The 23,005-nt window shown below is 40.6% G+C and overlaps 2 protein-coding genes across 4 annotated transcripts; one reads left to right on the top strand and one right to left on the bottom strand.

Moving 5' to 3' along the window:
* Positions 1–99: 99 nt before the first annotated feature.
* On the bottom strand, positions 100–12,909 carry rnf180b (ring finger protein 180b). 3 transcript variants are annotated; one of them, XM_034096565.2, is made up of 8 exons: positions 12,809–12,909; positions 11,731–11,825; positions 10,463–10,561; positions 8,218–8,901; positions 6,131–6,247; positions 5,204–5,423; positions 2,893–3,018; positions 100–1,681 (listed from the first exon to the last, which is right to left on the bottom strand). In XM_034096565.2, exons 2-8 carry the CDS (start codon positions 11,806–11,808, stop codon positions 1,497–1,499), a joined length of 1,509 nt encoding a protein of 502 aa, XP_033952456.1. In that variant the 5' UTR covers positions 11,809–11,825; positions 12,809–12,909; the 3' UTR covers positions 100–1,496. The 3 variants fall into 3 exon arrangements, with proteins under 3 accessions (XP_033952456.1, XP_033952455.1, XP_033952457.1); XM_034096564.2 differs by having other exon boundaries at positions 12,813–12,909; XM_034096566.2 differs by having other exon boundaries at positions 10,463–10,558; positions 12,813–12,909.
* A 1,298-nt stretch (positions 12,910–14,207) lies between these two features.
* On the top strand, positions 14,208–15,672 carry htr1ab (5-hydroxytryptamine (serotonin) receptor 1A b). Its single transcript, XM_034096278.2, has one exon. The coding sequence runs from the start codon at positions 14,332–14,334 to the stop codon at positions 15,583–15,585; it is 1,254 nt and encodes a 417-aa protein (XP_033952169.1). The 5' UTR covers positions 14,208–14,331; the 3' UTR covers positions 15,586–15,672.
* The last annotated feature ends 7,333 nt before the right edge of the window (positions 15,673–23,005 follow it).

Raw genomic sequence — 23,005 nt, 5'->3', positions numbered from 1 at the left:
TTAGATTAATTATTGTATTGCCTTTTAATACTTTTTTAAGGATCCTTGAGAATAATGTAATTATAGAAACTCCATTTCAAAACATTTAATCATAAACCATTTTTCATTCAATTCAATCGCATCTGTTTTTATTTGCATAATAAGCTTTCAAGCAAACACAACTTTTAAAAACATGAAACAAGACATTAACAAAGGAAAGGCTCCCTTAAAACAGGTGCAGGTGATTTAGTCTTGCCACCAATTTCTCTCCTCAAAATGCAAAGTGCTTACCCTATTTTGTTCAAATAAGAAAAGCAGATATGCATAGCTCTAGTTGCACTTTTTTGCATTTGCAATTTATTATTTTTCATAAAAATAAACTCTTTACATAACATGAACGCCAAGACTTTTTTCCACATGCCTTTTCCTTAACAAAGACATTAATGAATTAACTGAAGTCTTTATATTTCAATGTCTTTTTGGCTTCCTATGCATACATCATATTCCGTGCCAGAGGGTTACAACTTAAAGCTATGAATTCCAGTTTCATAATACGTGTTAAAGTCAGTAGGCACAGAATAATTAAAGACAGCATACGGATTTTTTATATACCTTTGTGTATCTGATTATTTTGTCAGTACATCAATCATTCACCTCCATCAAAACCTGCTCCTGTCTTTACCGCATACATACAGTATTTAATTCCTGAGCATGTTGAACACGTCCAAACATCTCCATGCTAAGAAAATTAATATCTTGGAAGACATTATTCCTTGGCCAAGCACTTGACACATTTAAACGAAAACGAACCACTGGTAAACTTCTGAAGCTTGTGCATGTCTTAAAAACAGCAGTTGCTTACAAGTGGCTAACTGAGAGGGCGTAAAGTCATCAGGCTGAACATTACCGTTTAGACGCAATTTCATTACTTTGGACTGAGCCAGCCTATCTGCTTCCCCCTGCTTCCAGGTGTATGCTAAGCTAGGCTAATTGTCTTCCAGCCTGTTCACCATACATATATATATTAGCAATTTTGTTTACCTCTCTGAGAGAAAACCAACTCGCATGTTTTTCTAAAATCTTGGAACTGTTTCTTTCTGCTAAAAAGTGACGTCATGCATCAATGTTATTTTTGGCTGATCATCACTACCAACAGCGAGTATTTACGAGGTTTTCCGCAAAGTAAAAAATGATCAGAAGAAATGCCACTTTTTGTACCTCAGCGTTACTAATTTGTTTTCTGGAAATCAGGACAGCGCAGGGTATTATTGCAATAACACTATAGTAACACTGGCAACAATAAAACGGTGATCAAATCATCGCTTGACACATATTGTAAACATTTCAAACCATATGTTTACAATACCTGCAAATGTTAGGTTCCTTCTCCCTGATTTCTAAGTATCTCATCCCAGAGATATTTTGCTGCTGAAATAGCAGCTTTGAACTCACATTCCCTTGAAAGAAAAAGATCAAAATAAACCTGCACTGCAAACTGCGGAGCGCTCCTCTGTGTCTCAAAAGAAGAAAAAGTACATGAAGAAGAAACTGAAGAAGGTGGCCAGGATCCAGTTGACGGGGATGTAGACCATCACCAGGCCGTTGTCGAAGAGCCAGCCGCGCACGCCTCCGAAGTCCAACGTGTCCAGCGTGAAGCCTCCGAGCGCAAAGTGCCAGCGCCGCGCCGTCTGCCTCTGCTCACCTGAAGGAGACGGAGACAATTCGTTTTTCAATAACAAATGTATTTCTTTAGGAAGAAAAAAAGAATATATGTTAAGAATTTAGTTTTTGGGAGAAGGGGTGGGATTAAAAAGTGTAAACTTCCTCCCGATCCTTTTCAGATGTGTAATTAAGTATTTGTTTATATATAATTTAGAATCAGTAATATTTTTGTTTACCTGCTTACGTTTGTATAGTATAATAATTATTATGTTTCATTTCATTGTTATTTTTTTTTATCATTGTTTTACACATTCGAAATAAATCAAATCAAATACGTAAGATCTGGATTTATTTCTAGCTGACCTGTTCAACCCAAAATGTTATTTAACCTTTTGCAATTTGAAATTCCTTATTAGTTATGTTGTGTTTTGAAGAATATCATTTTTTTAAAAAGGCATATAATTTATGGAACTCAAGAGCTAGCAAAGTAATGGCCAACAGACCATTTGGTTTTCTTTAATTATTATTTAAAAGCAAATTATAGTGAAAAATTAAAAGCTTGAGGTTTGATTTCATTTCCTGCACATTGCCCACTGCAGATGCCATACTTTTAAATATCGCCAGATGTTCTGCAATAGTGATAAAAAGTGAAAAGCCAGGTAAAAAGTGATTTTGTGTATTCTTTAAAAATTAAACAAATAATTTCCATTTCCATTTAATATTGGTTGAAATTATGAGGCATAAATCCTTAAATGCGATATTTATCTATTGGAGAAAGTGTGTAATTATTTAATGTATTGTATGGTGTATCTATAACACCCTTTTTTATGACATGTACAGTAAGTCCATTATGCAATAATCTATATCTACTGAACTTTATGTGACTGCTGTTTTATTGCTTGTAAAACCATAAGTAGTGCTGCGTTGGCAACTTCTGTAAAGATAACGTTTATTATTGACTCTTAAATCTCCAGACAAAAGCAATATCATGTCTGCGTTCTAGAAAAATAAGACAGACTTAAAGACCGGGTGAAAAGAAGGTCAGGAGCATTGCATTATAAATCACTTTGTTATCCTTATCCTAATAAATAAGCCTTTCATTTTCACTGAACAGTCAGATGTTGTTCCCGTCACCCAACGATAAACAGATCTCGCTCCTTTCAGAAACAGAATCCTGTTTACTTTCAAAGGATTGATCTAAAACTACTTTCTAGACTTAAGAAAACTGAAATAGAGGAAACCCGTTCTCACCCCAGAAGGCTCGGAAGCGTTTGCGACAGCTGGGCAGCGGCCATTTTGCACACGCAGCACTCTGGAAGCCCTGCTTGCGGGCGTTGTACACTTTGGGGAAGAAGGTCTTCGCTGTGTGGTTGAACTCTGAAGAGAAATATAAAATCAGAATGAGTTTGTTTCCACTTCCAGGAAATGTAGTTTCTGAAGAAGAGCGACATAGGTATTCGGAGAACATCTACCTATTTAGCGGATAGCATGTCAGATATCTACGGAAGCCCTGATAGGATATCTGGTTATCTTTCTGCCCTGCTTTTAATGGAGCTATTGATATCTTACGCTGAACTGTAACGTTTCTCCGGGAGGCTTAAAGACATTTCTATAGGTTTAGAATCCTGATTCTGGGAATTGAAAGGTTTAAAGGAGACATGTCCTGCTTTTCCGGTTATTCCCCGTCCCCTTGTGTGTTATGAAGCTTTTTCTGCATGCAAACGGTCTGCAGTCACAAACCCTCAAAGTACACCCTGTAGCGAGTACAACTCTAACACAGAGAAGACCTGTCTGCTGTATGCTGCCCCAGAACGCCTCGTTGGACATTTCTCTTTTTCTTCCTGGGTACAGTGACGTGCCCAAATGGAAACCATAGGCGGATTTTGCGGGGAGGGGGCAGGGGGGCATTGCCCCCCCTAGTGGCTGAAATATGTTACAGAATTACTACTTCTAAAACTGTTCCAATACAAATATTTCGTATATGAATATTTTAATAGATGTAATATAATGATTGTGACAATACAAATCTGAATAATATCATGTTTTGTTTGAAATAATTTCATTTTTGAGCAGTCGCATGTTGTGACGTGTGTGTGTGATGTGTGTGTGTGACGTATGAGGTTAAGGACACAAGTTCCCTTGCTTTTTTTTTTTTACATACAAGTGATTCAGCTATTGTATTAAAATAAGATATGCGGCGATTTTTAAAACGTCCAATTTCTGGGACGTTTAAGGCGTCTACTTCTGCACTAAGTAGGACACTGGTTAATAATATTGTAGCGTGTTCAAGTAACCAAGGGATATAGTAGTTATCAAATAAGTATAAGATGTGCACAGTTATGATAAGTTTTACAGATGTAATGCATGTTGTTGGGGGGAGAGACCGCCCCTTCCATATGAGTTTGTGTGTACGGCGGGCATAAGGCGTGCATGAGGCGTGCATGAGGGGTGCATGACGAGACGAGTTGTGTTCGTATGTGGAAAAGTCATACTCAGTGCGGTGAACGCTGGTTTTATTGCTTCTGTATCCGTAGCACCCCACGCAATAGTTGGGACTGTGTACTGACATCAGTAAAAAAGGTTTGCCCCCCCAAGCGCCACTTGTCAAACGCCGTCTATGATGGAAACTGTGACGCGCTTACACTGTAAGTGCACCGCGTTTGGTGGTGCGGAGGGGGGGGGGTGTTGGTGGAGCCTTGCAGATGGGGGTGCTGCAGCCCCCTCAGCACCCCCTCCCCTTCCCGCGATGTCTCGCAGCAAGCAGGAAATGACACCAGTAACCCGGCTCACACTGTCGCAGCAGCGAGCCGCGCAATGTCCCGCCAACACGGCCCCCAGACCCCACGCAGCATTCTCATCTGTTTGTCATTACTGGGGTCATTTCCTGGTTGCTAACAAACGCCATTGTAACACATAATCACTGATGTTCCGCTGTAGAGGTGGTGGACTCATCAGAACAGAGTGGGCGAGCTGACCAATCAGAGCACAGTGGGCTCACAGGGAGGGGGGGGCAGGAGCTCCAACAAGCCGTGTAGGACAGAGAGAGAATACACAGACTATACAGAGATGCTGAGAATCCAATGTGAGTTAGGAACATTGAACAATATAAATCTATTCTAGTAGACCTCAACAATGGAATCATGATCAGTAGAAATGGCCATGACATGTGACCTTTAAAGTCCAGATTCTGGGAGTCTAAAAGAAACTGGTTTAAAATCCAGATTCAGGGAATCTAAAAAAGAAAGGGATGTTTCTGGGAAACGTAAGAAGGTCTCGGAGAGCTATGGACAGTCTTGCACTGATGTACATTCTCCAAGATATTGAAGTGACAGTTATTTTGTATATATTGATTGTTGTGTTTTCATTTAGGTCTTAATGTGTGCATATGTATAAATGTGTCTTTGATTGTTCATATATAGGTATATACATATTTGCATACATATTGTTATATATATTTATTTTTGTATTCGGGATTGTGGGAAGCTGCATTTGGATCTCTCTGTCTGATAAACAATAAAGTTGACTTTGACTTTAATTGACAGGTGTATTCATGTGAGCTCACCTTTGTGGGGGGTGGTGTGAGAGATGAGGGCGCGGCAGAGGGGGCACGGGGTGTTCGTGGGTCGATTCTTGGCGATTGTGCGCAGACACGGCTCACAGAAGACGTGGGCGCAGGGCTGGCAGCTGTACGGGCTGAAGAACACCTCCAGACACACGGCACAGGTGAGGCCCTCTCTGTCCTGATCCTCACCTTCAGACAGGGAGGGACTCACACTCTCAGCCTGCACACACACACACACACACACACACACACACACACACACACACACACACACACACACACACACACACACACACACACACACACACACACACACACACACACACACACACACACACACACACACACACACACACACACACACACACACACACACACACACACCCACACACACACACACACACACACACACACACACACACACACACACACACACACACACACACACACACACACACACACACACACACACACACACACACACACACACACACACACACACACACACCAATCACTTGTATATAGACTTTTATTTCACTATTTTCTTTTTTGTATTTACTATTTTTTCAGTTGCTCTGTTGGAGGAGCCTGTGACCTAAGATGTTCATCGTCATAACTACACTGTAGCTTTGTTCGTATGACTAATAAAAGTCTTGAACCTTGTACACATATATTTAGAAATAATTCCTATACAAATATTTTTCCCAGTTTTACTGTAATTTTTCAAATGTAATAAAAATTTGAAATTCTTATGAGTAAAATTATTTTTTTTTAAATAATAGTTAATAGTTTTTGCCGTAAACAAAACATTATTCTACTCAATGTAAGCAGATGAATGATGATACTTATATTTAGCCGTTTTGTCATTACCGCTCTAACTAACTAATGTGAGGAGTGTGCTTGAGTCCTGATGTCAGTGTGTCTGACCTGCTGGCTGAGCATCCATCGCTCTCTCCTCCTCTGTTTCCTCCGGACGCTCTTCAGACGGTTCTTCTCTCTCCGGCTCAGTCTGTTGGAGGCCGGGGGGGCCGTGAAGCCTTCAGGCTGGGGGGATCACATTCACACAAATCAGAGACTGGCATAACCTTAAAGGTCCCTACTATACTGTCTTTCATCAATATATTACAGGTCTCACCAAACAGATCATTGCAGCATTACCCATAATCCCCTCTGTTTCCAAAGTGCTGATTCTCTGTCTGTTACTTTAGATGAACATAAGGAGCCCCTCCCCACGCCCCTCTGAGAGACATTTGGTTACACAGAACTCAATGGTGCTCTAGGAGGAGATTCAGGTGATAAGGGGGGGGGGGGGGGTTACCTTGGTTGCTGATTGGCTAATGGTTACACAAGACAACACATCGTTATGACATCATAAAGTGGGCAAAATCTGATCAGCTCATTTTCAGACAGGTTTTTATAGAAATGGATCAAAAAGAGAGAGAATCTTTGTTCCTGAAACTTTCAGAGTCTCTTTCCACAGAGGGGACACATGTTGATGTAGAAGAGACATGAAGAAGAGGGGACACGTGTTGATGTAGAAGAGACATGGAGAAGAGGGGACACATGTTGATGTAGAAGAGACGTGAAGAAGAGGGGACACATGTTGATGTAGAAGAGACGTGAAGAAGAGGGGACACGTGTTGATGTAGAAGAGACATGAAGAAGAGGGGACACATGTTGATGTAGAAGAGACGTGAAGAAGAGGGGACACGTGTTGATGTAGAAGAGACATGAAGAAGAGGGGACACATGTTGATGTAGAAGAGACATGGAGAAGAGGGGACACATGTTGATGTAGAAGAGACGTGAAGAAGAGGGGACACATGTTGATGTAGAAGAGACGTGAAGAAGAGGGGACACATGTTGATGTAGAAGAGACATGAAGAAGAGGGGACACATGTTGATGTAGAAGAGACATGGAGAAGAGGGGACACATGTTGATGTAGAAGAGACATGAAGAAGAGGGGACACATGTTGATGTAGAAGAGACATGGAGAAGAGGGGACACATGTTGATGTAGAAGAGACGTGAAGAAGAGGGGACACATGTTGATGTAGAAGAGACATGAAGAAGAGGGGACACATGTTGATGTAGAAGAGACATGAAGAAGAGGGGACACATGTTGATGTAGAAGAGACATGGAGAAGAGGGGACACATGTTGATGTAGAGGAGACATGAAGAAGAGGGGACACATGTTGATGTAGAAGAGACATGAAGAAGAGGGGACACATGTTGATGTAGAAGAGACATGAAGAAGAAGAAGAGGGGACACATGTTGATGTAGAAGAGACATGGAGAAGAGGGGACACATGTTGATGTAGAAGAGACATGAGAAGAGACCCTCTAACAGCTACAGTCTATGGGTATATAATAATATACTAATATGTGTTGAAAATGTAACAAGTTTCATCCTCTGGGGATCAGGAATATCTCCAGCACATGTTATGGAAATCAGCTACTACTTTGTAATACACCTCTTAAAGAACACATTTTAGCCTGTTTTTTTATTTGTAGTTATTTGTATTTACTTTTTCATTCTGACTACATAAATGCTTAGAGCCAGTGCTGTTGCAGGCCTCTGCTGGGTTTTTAGGGTACATCATAGTTTTCCACAGGAAATTGTTGTCCAACCTCAATAGTATGATGTCAGTAAGCAAAGGCCACTGTTTGGCAAAGCTTCTTCTTCTTCAATTTCTCACAGGATAAATACATTACTTTAGATTCTGTCTCTGTTTACATTAGACATTCGTAATGTCCTTATGTACAGAAACAAAAGTATTCCTAACAAATGCATATTTTAAATGACTTTACAACAATACTTTACACACTTGCTTAATGTATCTTGTACCCTATTTCCATACATATATATATATTTTGTAGGTTGGGGTCTTATAGTGTATTCCAACTTATTCTGTACATTTCATATTGTGTACATCTACTCTATGGATACAGTATACATCCTTCTACTGTTGATATGTATATATTTACTGTAGAGCGTAACCCTAGCAACATACCACCACCATCTCCTCTTCATCCTCCTCCACCTCCCCGTCTGCCACGCTGTCAGAGACGGCCCTCCCTCTGAGGAGCAGCGCTGACACGGGAACATCCTGTTGGACGGACGAGGTCTCTGACGAAGACTCTGCGTCCTCCACCCTCTGCAGAGACGAGTGTGTCCCTCCGGAGACGAGCGGTCGGCAGGCGACGACTGACGCTTCGCCTTCAGAGTCAAACCGCTGACTTGTAGGATACGAGACAGGTGTGTACTCACGTGTCCTTGGTCTCTCCGCAGCAGACTTCACTGTAGGGCAGAAGCAAGACGACCTGATGGAGGCGTCTTCCTCCAAACTGCGGCGTCTCCGGTGAGAGATGCAGTACAGAGGACTGAAGGAGAAGGACGGGGGGGTTTCGGTGGAGGCCTGAGCAGCACCGTTGAGGTGTAAACTGTTGAAGTCCGTCCTCCGCTCTCTGCTCCGGCGGCCGTCCGTCAGCACCGCGGTCTGTTCCTTCTCGGACGTCCTCCTCCTCCTCGGCTGCACGATGAGGACGCGGTGTTTGTGGTCCCGGTCCACGCGGCTCTTGCCGAGGTGGACGGCGGCGTCTCGACCGCAGGGACACTCGCTGTGGTTGATGAAGTTGAAGCCGCCTAAACGGGCGCAGCAGTTCTGACAGTACAGCTTCCCTACGGTCCACTGGGCCTGGACAGTCGAACCAATGATGTCTCAAAATCAATTGGTTTGTATAAAGTTACATATTAAAAAGTGCAAGGCTGGAACTAACGATCCATTTTCTTCTTGTTTTAACTGTTGATAATGGCATCAAACTTTACAAACCCAAAAACATTTATTTAAAAATTATATTAAACTATAAAAAAAACATTTGAGAAGTTTAAAAAAATGAACAATCCAGTATTTCTGTTGATAAACAACTTGAGACATATTGATTTTTCAAACAATTTCAATTAATTTCCTGCAGATCCACATATTATTTAATCGTTTTTTGCAGCAATTAGTAGTTAAGTATAATTTGCTGGAGTATAAAACGCAAAGGAAGTGACTTAAGAGAGTGCTCCCTAATAAAAAGGTAATTTAGACATATGTATGTATACACTGTACATATCCACATAGAATGTATGGTTTATTGATCTCTTTGAATATAGTTAACAATAACAGATCTTCATGTAATTAATGTTTTGCGACCAATAATATCATCAGGGTATATGCAGGAATCCTGAAGTCAAAGTAAGACCTTTTAAGACCTTTTTTAAAACCCTTTCCATACATTTTAAGACCTCATCGCAACTTGGAGTTTTAACCGGTTACCTTGGCGACACACTTCACCTCACATTGACTATACACAGTATTGATTGTCCTTCCTCCTTATCTTCCAACCATTTGGACGCAGACTTGCATTTCCCCATAACGATGTTGCTTAGCAACCGGCGTAAACGGACCTTCGCGCTATCAAGCAGTGAGCGTGCAATGTCCTGTTCAGATGACGTCACATCCAACGGGATGCCATCAATAAACTACACAGAATCACACTACACATCTACGCAATGATTACATTCAGGCAGACTGTAGAACACAACCTCTCTGGACCATTTATATACTTATAGAAAACAAGCTACAACATTTAATACCTTGGAAAATGCCGTTTAATACTTTTTAATAGCCTTCATTTTCGCTAAATTGATTTATCAACTTTTAATACTTTTTAAGACCCCGCGGGCCCCCTGGTCAATTACAAAATAAGTATTGATCATCTGTTGCTGAAATATGAATTACTATAAAATAATGGTATTTTAAACATTTGTTTCAGTTTGATGTGACAGGAAAACTAAATCTGTATGAAGGAAAACATAACAAATAAAAAAATGTAAAAACAGGGTGAGAAATGCAGTTTTTTTGATGATGTAAGCATTATTTTGAATGTATGCATTCACAACATCTTGTATGTGCAATCATTTATAATGTTAATGTTAATACAATGTCTACATAAAGTGTTATCACTCAAATATAAAGATATGCGTTCTTATTAGATAATCCAAAATGTCTGATACAGTGTACAACTGCAAAGCAAAAGACACATATCAAAGACAACCTTAGTTTGACTTTAGTAAAAAGACAAATTGGAATGTTAATGACAGCGACTGAATGAGAATAAATAATAGCCCCCCCTCTTCCAACCTCCCTTCCCCTCACGACATCATTTAACCCCGAATGATTGCAGCTCACTTTGTGACGGAGAGACACTCACCTGGTGAACTGAGGTCAGGATCCACTCTGGCAGCGCGTCAACGTCCACGTGCCAAATAGTGCACCCTGCCTCTGAGCTGTCCTCTGTGGCCTCCGCCTGCTGCCACATTACGGACACACAATCAGCGAGAGCATCCCCTCACACACACTGATAGCACGGCATGTTTTTTATGACTGAAACACAAGCTGTTATCTCTGACTTTCCCAAACCCGATGCCCCCCGACAGCTTGAGACGACTCGCTGCGATTAGGACCGCTATGACTGACGGAAAATGTCATGAGTTCAAAAGGTGAGATGAAAGTGAAAAGTGGTTATCACTAATTAAAATGTGGAATGATATATATAAGAGAAGAGCAGTAAGTCCTCATATTTAAGAAGCTAGATAGTAGGGCTGCACAATTTGGAAATAAATAACTATTTGAGATTATATTTACCTATATTGCAATTGGATATGATTTGCGATATTGGAGGGATTATCATTTTTTTTTTAAATTTTAAACACTTAAAAATATATTAATATGATCAAAGTGTGATTTTTTTAAGAGGATCTCTACCAAATAAGTATATTTTATTAAGTTATTAAGTTTCTAGATGAGTATTTGTAGGCTGGGATTGTCTGCAGTACCACCGTACTTCATATCAGATATCTTACATATTTTGCCTTCACCTAATATGCTAACTGTGGCGAGAATATTGCGATTTTAATACAATTTTGATCAATTGTGTTCATAATATGTATCAGTTATGAGACAAGGAAAATAACACATACTAATTTTGTTAGCATTATTTGTCATGTTGGGTTCTCAATGCTTTTTAAGTGCAACAATTGCCATAGATATTGTTTTTTTCTATTCTAAACTGAACTGTAATGTAACCTTATTGGTCATATATAAAATACTGAACAATAAGTCATACATTCTTGATTGTAAAATGTGTTAAACTGAAAAAGATTCCCTTTGTTGTGAAAGGAAACATTATCAATCAACATATTGTTTCATGAGCTATAACTATTCAACAATTCCTTGAATGCAAGCTCTGTAGCAGCTTAGCTAGCCGTGGAGTAAAGACAATGCATGAGTAGCACTTGAAATGTTTTGGCTCGATGAAACCTGATGTACTTATGATTCTGTTTTCCTCTAGTTTGTATCTTCTTGGTCGAATGCACTTATTGTAAGTCGCTTTGGAAAAAAGCGTCAGCTAAATGTAATGCATGCGAAAACATCTCAAATCAAGTTGCTAAACACATAAGAAACAACATGTGTACCAACCGTTGACAAACAGGTGGAGTCTACGACACATTTCCGACACCTCCTGCAGCGGAGCATGGTCCTCTCTCTTTGGGACATCTGAGGTCACGGTCCAGCTGTTGATGATGAAGACACTGAACACACAGCGGCACTAACACGCACTTTCTTTAGGTTTATGTCAGAGTTAGTTATAATGAATTTTTCATTTATAGCCATTCAGCTCTATTTGCAATGTTTCCAGAAATGCTGACACACCATGTATCAGGTTGTATAGACTTTGTCTTGCACGTGACTCTCGCATAAACGACATTAGTAATAGTATAATAACAATGTCATTTAATGTTATAGCACCTTTTCAACTGAGTTACAAAATGCCTTCACATACAAAGATTTAAAACACACTAAAATATACCAAAAAACCCGCAACTAAAACAAATAAAAAGTATAAAACATGAATACAATTATGTTCTAAAAAGTGATTTAATAGACTGGATGTAGTTTGTAGCCCTGATCCAAGACAAACAAAGTAAACCATGTTTAAAAAGACGTGTTGCTTATCAAACCCAAGGCTAGACAGCTATTTAAAAATAGGTGCTATGAGACAGGTATGAGACAAGTCAGTGCAGCGAGACAGTTATTTAGCTATGAGGTAACCTGATGCTACACACTGTGCACCATGTTTACCAGCCATTACAGTAATAATGATGTGGTTATTATTAGAGTGAACTCCTTTAGGATTCAAAGAGGAACACATCCTGTTGTATGCATCGGCTCAAACCATGGACTTAGTTATAATATATAATACACATATAGAGTAGGCTACTTTGCTGTAAAGCCTGTTGAAACTCCATTATTAAGCTACGAGCCTAGTCATGGTGTTTATTTAGTGCAAGGGATTTCCGTCAGTGTTAGAACTACATAAACTAAGCTAGTCTTAAATATGTTTGCATAGCTAAACTACATAGCCCTCAGTGTACTAATTACATTCAATACATTGCTAACTTAGCTCCACAACAACAGACTCTCTTTTGCATGTTTTCACCAAGACATAACATTAAGATAATGACAATCAGCATGTGAGTATATTTAATAAACATACTCGCCTTGCTGACAACTGGGGATTCTTTTAGGACCTTGTAACGAAGAAAACCTGTTAAGAAACAATAAAAGTTGAGCAGCCTTTTCGCTGTGACGTCATGAGAATTGGGACGCTACGGAAAGTCTAACAGATCAAAAATAGGATATCGGTTTTGTTTTTATGAGTTTATTGACTTGTTCGTTTATTTATAAAGACAACATTAATCATTTTGAACCTATTTGTTTGATATTTAAATCAAAAAAACATTATCATATGCACATGGACGTCTTGGGTGGTTAAAAAACAATACATTATTCCTAGAATAGTGTGTACACTCATGATCCACATACATTTTCTTTTCGCATTCAGTTTATTTGATTAACCGGCAGTGCTTTCTTCAGCTTGGGAAAACCAGAATGATGTTGAACACATTTAGACACTTTCATTAGGCAATATTTATAGCATTTTACAGAAATGACTTCTATTGAATGTGTACAATACATGTGTTGTTTACTGCACACTGGTTTGACATGTATTTGTAAATCTGCATCCTTCAAAAAAAAAAAATGGTTAGTTTCACTTGAAATAATAAAGGATGACCATCATACATGATCACCATTTAGTAATTTTAATGACAGTGAACCAACGCCAGGGGGCAGTGTCCCACCTGGCGGACACAGAGCGCTGACCGTGGTGCTGGTAAAACAAAAATAACGCTTCAATACTTTGTAAAAAAGGTATTTAAAATGTGAGAATAAACAATATACTTACTGCGAACAAGGTAAATGATAAATCATTATATTTTCTTTTTAATTGTTGTTCTCTTAAATTACAAACAAAGTTGTGCATTGCACATAGGAAATTCCAAAAACCCAAATAATAATAATGTATTATAATTATTGTTGTTGTTGTATTATTATCATTATTATTATTATTATTATTATCATTATCATTACTGTTGATTGTTGCTGTCGTTGTTTTACCTTCTTTTTCTTTTTCTTTTGTATAAGTATTATAACTATAGACAAACTATGCAAAACAGATCAGTTCACGAACACCATTAAAATGCGACTCAAAGTTACATTTTACATAAAAAGGAAATATTTCAAAGCTTATTTTTTCACCGAAATCGCAAAATCCACAACAAATATACTTTAAAAAAGTTGCAGCATGAATCAGAATACCTATAGTCCCACAGAGGGGACATTTGGAAGTAGCGGAACACACATGTACTATTAAATGAAAAATATTGTTGTTCTGAAATATATTTTATAATAATTCCCGCATCTCCTCTGCCTCAGCTGCAGACTAAACAGACCCAAACCTCCAAACTGTGCTCCATCCTCACAGAAACATGACGCATTTTCCATCACTGGTATAAATACGCAGCATCATTCTCCGTGAGCAGCCGACACTCACAGTTCAGACTCTCTCTGCTGCGCGAGGCAGTCCCACAGTCCACTATGCGCTCGTCAAGGTGCCACGGTGTGATGCGGACCGGGCTCTCCATCAAGTAACAGCAAGCTCTCCAACCCCAACCAACGATGGAGGGCGCGAACAACACGACCGCCTGGCCCGAGTTTGACAACTCTTCCAGCAACAAAACCCTCACACCTGAAGACGAGGAGGTGAAGCTGAGTTATCAAATAGTCGCATCCCTTGTGCTCGTGGTGCTCATCCTTTGCGCAATATTTGGGAACGCGTGCGTCGTTGCAGCCATCGCCTTGGAGCGGTCTCTCCAGAATGTTGCCAATTACCTGATCGGTTCTCTGGCTGTCACAGACCTGATGGTGTCGGTGCTGGTGCTGCCCATGGCGGCGCTTTACCAGGTGCTAAACAGGTGGACACTCGGGCAGATCCCGTGCGACATCTTCATCTCTCTGGATGTTTTGTGCTGCACCTCGTCCATCCTCCACCTGTGCGCCATCGCCTTGGACAGATACTGGGCGATAACGGAGCCCATAGAGTACATGAAGAAGAGGACACCGAGGAGAGCCGCGGTCCTCATCAGCGTCACCTGGCTGGTGGGATTCTCCATCTCTGTGCCACCGATGTTAATCATGCGCTCCCAGTCCAGCAGCATGGCAGAGGACAGGGCGAACCCAAAGCAGTGTAAGATCAGGCAAGACCCCTGGTACACAATATACTCAACTTTCGGGGCTTTTTACATCCCGCTGATACTCATGTTGGTTCTTTATGGGCGGATTTTCAAAGCAGCCAGGTTTCGCATCAGGAGGACTGTGCGCAAAACGGAGAAAAAGAAAGTTGCCAACTCGTGTTTGGCGCTATCCCCAGCCCTGTTTCACAAAAAGAGTCCAGGGGACGTGCAGGGCAAAAGCTGGAAACGGAGCGTGGAGCCCCGGCCACTGCTTAGTGTTAACGGTGCGGTGAAGCACGCGGAGGACGGAGAGTCTCTGGAGATCATCGAAGTTCACAGCAACTCCAAAGGCAACCTGCCGCTGCCCAACACCCCCAGCTCCGTGCCGCTGTTCGAGAACAGGCACGAGAAGGCGACAGAGGCGAAGAGGAAGATCGCGATGGCACGGGAGCGAAAAACGGTGAAGACTCTGGGCATCATCATGGGCACCTTCATCCTCTGCTGGCTGCCCTTCTTCATCGTAGCCCTGGTCATGCCATTTTGCCAGGAGTCGTGCTACATGCCCCGCTGGCTGGAGGATGTCATTAACTGGCTCGGCTACTCCAACTCTTTGCTCAACCCCATCATTTACGCATACTTCAACAAAGACTTCCAGAGTGCTTTCAAGAAAATTATCAAGTGTCATTTTTGCAGACCGTGATGGACATCCAGGTGACGGCCCTAAACAACCAACAGCCTATAAGAAAGTGGGACAAGGAGATTGTGATAATGTGGCTAAAACTGAAACGAGGGCTCATAATAATAATAATGATTATGTCGATCATCTCCATCGTTTTCAGTACGGGAATATTCCCAGAGATGTCTGTAGCCTATGCATAGATAAAGCTGTGATCGTTTAAGCTCCATGTTCCTCATCCTGTTCTGTAATATTCAATAAAGAATTACTTTTTCACATATTTTTGCGGAAGTCATGATTTTTTTTAAATGTAGGACTTTGTACAAATGTATGCTTTGAAATCTTGCAAATTATATGGTTTCTAAAATAAGTGACACAAAACTGGTTAAAAAGGAAACATTATTCAGCAAAAATATTAACAGATAAAATGTTTGGTAATAGTCGATTAATTATTTGTCAACACTTTGCTGCTTTTCTTGTTTTTTTATAATATTCATTTAGGATTTGGCACTGATAGTCAGTCGAGACATCTGTTGACTCACTTTGCCCCCGTGGAAATTGTGAATGTGGTACATTATACAGCCAAATCACAATTTAAATAGTTAAAAACATATGTGGAAATAATGACATTTTTTTCCACATGTCCACATATTTGATTATGGCATACGTCGTGTCGATTCCAGTCCTGTAATGCTTCCTGAACTCCTCAACTAAAAGATATTCAAATAAAACACTATTTTGTCGACTAATCGATTAGATTTAATCAACAGATCCGTAAAAGTGAGTTTCTCTGCAAAGATCTTTAACCAATTAGACAACTAATCGACTACTCCAATAATTAGAATTGAAGGAGCCAAAAAAGCAGCACTTACAGTGGACTTAGAGCATTTAGCTAAAGCTTTGACACAATTCCATATATTCTCATTTAAAGACTGAAATGGTGTTTAACAACAGCACTGCAATATGAACCAACACCCACACTGTCGTCTCGGTGTGATTTATTCTTTAGGATTTGTATTCTTTTGGTGCAGATAATCGTCACCTGAATGAAACTCATGGGTGTGCATGAAAATCAGGACATTAAACATAATTGCCTGTACTGCATTTTTCTCAAGCAAGGCACAGAATACGCAATGTTCCAGAGGAAGCTGAAAAGACAGTGTGGGATGTCACTGTGAAGCTTCCAGATAGGGATTTTTTTTTTCATTGTCTTTGATGAAAACATTTCTCTCCATGTTAACTTCATAAAGCTTCAAGAAATATCTGGGTAAAGCAATAAAAATACAATTTATGTGCGGTAGACAGCAGAACAAATATGGTTTTAATTACCGTGGTTAATATTTGTGAATCTAAATTAATCACAGGGGGACGTACAGTAAGTTCTTGTCTTCAAATCCTGAGAGACTTTGATCTTGCTGTAACAGAACATGTCTCACCCTCCTCAAAGTGTCTTCAAACAGCGCCACGAGCCCCCATAACGTCCCCCTCCGAGCCCCACCAGCACTCTGATCCTCTCATCTCGTGCGGGTGGATCTGCTTTATCTTATGAAACAAAGGCCATCTTTATTACAGTGGAGAAAAAAATAGCATTTCATCATTCCAGGGGGTGACACCAACAGAGTGTCAGAGTGGTGGGCAAAGAGACAGAAAAAAAAAACACATACATAGAGCAGTGATAGAAAGGTGGCTGATGAAGGGGTCGGGGGTGCTTGTAGTGCCTTTTTGCTCACAGCTTTACAACATATAAGTCCATCTTAAGGAGGCAGTGAATGGGGCGCACAGATGGATGCTGTTGTCATAGCGACATATGGTGGATGCAAACTCTGAAGGGGCCGAAGGGGCAATTACCTGATCAAAGGCCCGAGGAGACAGAGGTGTGTGTGAGGGGCCCGCAGCTGGCCCACAATACGCAGGTGTGGATTTTGTTCTTTACACAGAACATGATACAGTAAAGTGTGCCCGAGCTCGGCCTCTCTTAATGTACCTTTTTTTTTAAAGTTGTTCTTTTTTTTTTATTCGATTAAAATACCCTTTATTAATCCCCAAGGGAAATTAATTGTACACATTAGGTCTGAAAACGTATTTGTACAAACACATGGGTTTTTTTAATGCACATATTTTATATCATTCTATTTCAATGTAAATACTGCGTTATTTAATTTGTACTATATGTTTTCTTATTTTTAATTTTTTTTTATTATAGTGTTCTTAAAATAGTTCAGTATCTGCGTTGAATTTTTTTTTTTTACTTTTATGTATGCACCACGACACCAAGTCAAATTCCTCGTACATGTCAACCTGGTAATAAACCGTTTGATTTATTGTAATTGAGGTTTTCGGACTCCAGCAGAGCAGTTTCTTGCTCAAGGACACCCCAGCAGTCAGATGAACTGGTACATCTCTAGCTTTAACACAGTGTATTTCTTTGGTATACGATCTGGACTTGAACCAATGTCCCGTCAGTTGCAATGCCAAATCCATACAGACACAACTACTCAGCATATGACACCTTCTGTCCTTAAACCCTGCAGCGTACAGGGGACACCTTGTGGAGTAGCAACAGGTACAGCCAATGTGCTGGCTCTAATAACTTAAATGAGAATTATTTAAAACCCAATACCCTATAGTTGAACTCATATTGGTGGACCTTTATCTACAGTTCTGTCATTGAAGTATGCACACATGGAGCTGGTTCCACAGAAGAAACAACCCAAAAAGGTTATTATAATAACCTCCCATAGTACGATACGATACGATATACTTTATTGTCCCCGTAAGGACATTTGTTCTGGACTCCGTCCTGCAGTTCCGCATACTGTACATGTACATATACAAACATAGACATTAAGAGACATACACATATCATCAGTCATACACCGTTTGAATAAACACAATACACAGATGCACATGCTGACAATGGCGACCTATTGCACAACCCTCATGGGCAACATTTAAAAAGTACATTTCATTACATTTGACTACATTTCATGTGAATGTTAAGTAGCTTAATCTAGCCAAACTCCGGAGCTTCGGGGACAGAGCCTTCTCTGTGGCAGCCCCGAAGCTCTGGAGCTCCCTCCCCAAATACCTCCGTGAGTCTGAGTCCCTCACGCTGTTCCAGTCCCGCCTCAAAACCCACCTCGTCAACTCTCTATCCATAAGCCCCCCCCCCCTCTCAATCAACTTCCTCCTGACTGCTTTTCTGTTTTGTTTTGTTTCTTTTTGGCTTTGTCTTTGTTTTAGTTTTGTTTGTCTACCCTCCCTCCCAAATGTAAAGCGTCTTTGGGTTCAAGAAAAGCGCTATAGAAATAAAATATATTATTAATCGACATAGGTAGGAATGAGAGCTTATAGCGGTTCAGCCTGCTCTTGGGAACCCTACATCTTCTACCAGAAGGTAGGAGCTGGAATTCTGGGTGGGATCAGACACCATTTTGTCTGATAATGGACTGCTCGTATATGTTTTGGAGAGATGGGTGTTTTTTAACCCCCATAATTTTCATAGCAGTCTGTACCAGGCGAGCGATCTGTGACTTTGACTGCACTGTCAAGTTACCATACCAGGCAGTAATACCATACCTGATGATGCTCTCCAACACTGCATGATAGAACAGTAACATGAACTTCTGGTCGACTCCGAAAGCCGGGAGTCGACGCAGAAAGTACAATCGCTGTTGAAGTCGAGAGCACAGACCTTGAACATGCGCCTTCCAGCTGAGTGTATTATCTAGATGGACACCAAGGTACTTATAGGAGCTGACCTGATTTATGGGTTCATTGTGGATAACCACCGGCCTAAGGTCACCCACTGCCTTTGGGTCCCACACCATCTCCTCAGTCTTCTCTTCATCTCCCACAGTATCATACATTCTGTCTTTGTTCTGGCCCTTCTTTCAAACTAGACGATATATTGAGTTAAATATCAACCTCGTAAACTCCCCCAGGACACTTGCGCTCTCGGCGGACATTAGTGTCTTTCAGAGTATATATCGGGCTGAGTTTTAAATCTAGACTTAAAGTAATGTTATCATTCGGAGCTGGACCAGAGGACTTCAAAGACGAGTCTCTTCAGGGGTCAAAAACAGTTTGAGGGTAGGCTCAGTGAATGGAAGTGGGAAAATTATAGCATGAGATATCAAAAGTAATACACATTGAATAGACTTCTGTAGTTTGTAGGGATTTTATTGTCGTTCCCACTTTCCCAAGGTCACAAACTTATAAATGCCTTAGGACAATCATTTGTCTTACAGTAGGTGTTTGGAGCAGTCTGAATGTATGGCAAATACATGTTTTACATTATTTTGTTGACAACTAGTGCAGTGCCTGTACCATGCTGCGGCATTGTGGTGTGTTTGAATATTTTATTATACTAAATAGGATTTAAAAAAAAAGGGGATAAAGAACCGCCACCACCACTTGGGACATAGATACAAAAAGACAAGAAGCTAAGAAGAGGATCGTTAACTGAGGGGCAGAGTTTCAAAATGAAGTAATTTTTATTTAAATGCAATCAAAAGATAAAGGAAACCCAGGAAATGTTGCTGCATGATATAAATCGCTGGTTAGAAAAAAGAAAAAAAACTAGTTTACATTTTTTTTTAAACCATCTTTACCAGCCTCGCAGATGGGGGTGCTGCAGCCCCCTCAGCACCCCCCCTTCCCGCGTCCATGGCTGTGGCTCAGCTGGAAAGCAGTTGACCCTCAACCGTAGGGTCCCTGGTTCAACGACTGGTCAATACGTCTCAACGCTAAATGTGATAATGTCGAATAAATGTATTCTTTGATATGGTTTAGTTTTTCTCAGGCTACAACATGGTTACGTTTACGAATATTATTAAGGAATACAAATCCTTCTTTACAATGTTTACCAGCCTCCTTAGGCTTTTCAGTCATTAAACTGGAATAAATACAATATTGTTAACATGAAAATATGATTTGTTCGTTGTTTAGAGTTATTCTAAGGCTTTACTCATTGGGAACTCGGTATGAGAGAGAGCAGTGGTTCTCAACTGGTCAGGCCTCGGGACCCACTTTTTCCTTTGTCAATAAATTGCAACCCGAAATTTTGAACCACTCAAATCTATTCAACAAAAAAATGGTGCTGTAATATATACGCTTTTCAGCATACAATATTGATTAAAGTGAAGTAGCATAGAGTGCATAATATCCCTTCCCAGAACTAAAGAATGCTTTTAAAAAAGGTTTCATGAGATGATGGAATCAAAGCTGAACTGTATAACATAAAAAGGCACACATGCTGAAAACCCAACCCCAGAAGCGGGGTCTGGGGGGATTCTCCCCCAGGAGATCTTTTGAAATACTAACAAACTACGCATTCTGGTACTCTCTGAGGAGAAAATAAATAAATCTATTACTACCCGACATATTTATAATATGTTATGCCATTGTTTGCTTTTCACTTAGTTCTGACAGCTGAACTTTCTGCTCCTCACAGAGAGAAGAGTAACGGAGAGAGTCTGTTTGAATTACTTTAAATCGTGGGTATGTAGATAGCCCCCATTGTTCTGTGACCTGTCAATCATCAAACCGGGGGTCGTATTTCATTATGTGTTCATTTTTATCTGAAGTTGTACCCATGGATGTATGAAGAGTAGTTCTACCGCAAAGTTATTCTCCGTCGGGACTTCCGGCAACAATCTTGATTCTGATTGGCCAGAAGACTCGAAAAAATATCAGCAAAGATGTTTTATTGAGAAGATGATCACTACGTGACAGACATTTTCAAAACCATTTATGGTCTCCGGTACTTCCAGTCCAACACCTACTGCATGTACAGTGTTAGAAAATTGGGCCTTCAAAAAAAAAGTTTGACTGGTCGCGACCCACCAGTTGAGAACCACTGAGATAGAGCACACTATTAAGATGTCAAATCTGCCTGTTTTACACACTTTGACTAACAGGGGGGTTCAGATGAAGCTCATGAGATGAACCCTTTTGCGAACCAATTGGCTGGAAAGCTTCAAAGCTTTATAAGGCTTCATCTCGCCATCACGAGCAGCAAGTAATCATAAACTGCTAGCAGAACTGAGACCAATGTATCCTTAATAATACGTTATGCAGCCTACCTGTAGCCGCAACCATGACAGCAGAGACAAAGGAAGCAACAAAGGGCCACCAGGTGCTTTTTAAACTCTGCTCTAATGAGGGGAGTGTTTGGGGGAGGAGTCAGGCCTTGAGCTGCATTCAGGAGCCATGTTAGTTTTACTATTTCCATTCAAAGTTTACTGTTGGGAAAATACTGAATGTACTCTTCCAATATCAGAGTCCACATGATAACAAAGGTATCCCAACTGTAGCTGTGTACATGACAGGATGTATGATTACCTGGGCCCTTTCTCATTTCTCGAACTCCCCTCCTCGACTCCTATCCTCAATACTTAGTCCCGTCCACAGGAGATGCGAGCCGAGGAGGGGAACCGAGGAGAGAGGAGGGGAAGCAGCAGGCGGTTAGAGAAATGAGAACTCCTCTCCTCTGAGCGGTCATTTTAAAGAGACGTCCATTAATGATGACAGAAGGCACAGCAGCCCTCTGTCTGATGGACAGATGTGTTCATGATGACTTATATATTTACTTTGATTCATTAACAGTGTGGTATAATGAGACAATAACAGGTTACAGGTGCGGACACACACACACACACACACACACACACACACACACACACACACACACACACACACACACACACACACACACACACACACACACACACACACACACACACACACACACACACACACACACACATATATGTATATATTTATATACATATATATACAATTTCAGAATCAAACAGAGCACTCTCATAATAACGTAACACTATCAGAGACTGGATATATATCCCCCCTCTCTCTGGTCGCTACAATGTGGAAAATAAATTACAGGCCAAAAGTTTTATTTACAAGTATTAAAAGTAAGCAGAGGACACCAAACCAACTGAGACCTGTCTGTCCGCTGCATCTACACACACACTGTACCACACACACGCACCTACAACAGCCTAACAGCCGTGGTGTATTTTATTATGTGAAGCACTAAATGGTTTTAGAAAAATATGGACTCTTTGTTTGTAGATATCTACTAAACTAAAGCAAATAAAGAGAGGCCTGTTCTACTGAGTGATATATATTATACACACTGCTCTGCTTTCTGCACGGACCTCACAGCTGTTCTCTCTGGAAACATCGCGTCGTGATGAAAGCAGTTAATAAAATAATATCCAGGGGATGCATGCAGAGCTGTGATTGGCTGAGATAAGTCCGGCCGTGCGTCACGACTCTTTGAAACATCTCTGTTGCCGGAAATGCATCCACGAAGGAGCCAATTTAAATAATAAATGTGACACAATTCCAAATACCAACCCTTGGGTCCCAGGAATACACCCACCAAGTGTCAAAGAACAACCTATCTTTCTCAAAGTGT

Source organism: Pseudochaenichthys georgianus, chromosome 12 (assembly GCF_902827115.2).
Source record: "Pseudochaenichthys georgianus chromosome 12, fPseGeo1.2, whole genome shotgun sequence".
Taxonomy (NCBI): domain Eukaryota; kingdom Metazoa; phylum Chordata; class Actinopteri; order Perciformes; family Channichthyidae; genus Pseudochaenichthys; species Pseudochaenichthys georgianus.
This window is presented reverse-complemented; position numbering and strand designations above follow the sequence as displayed.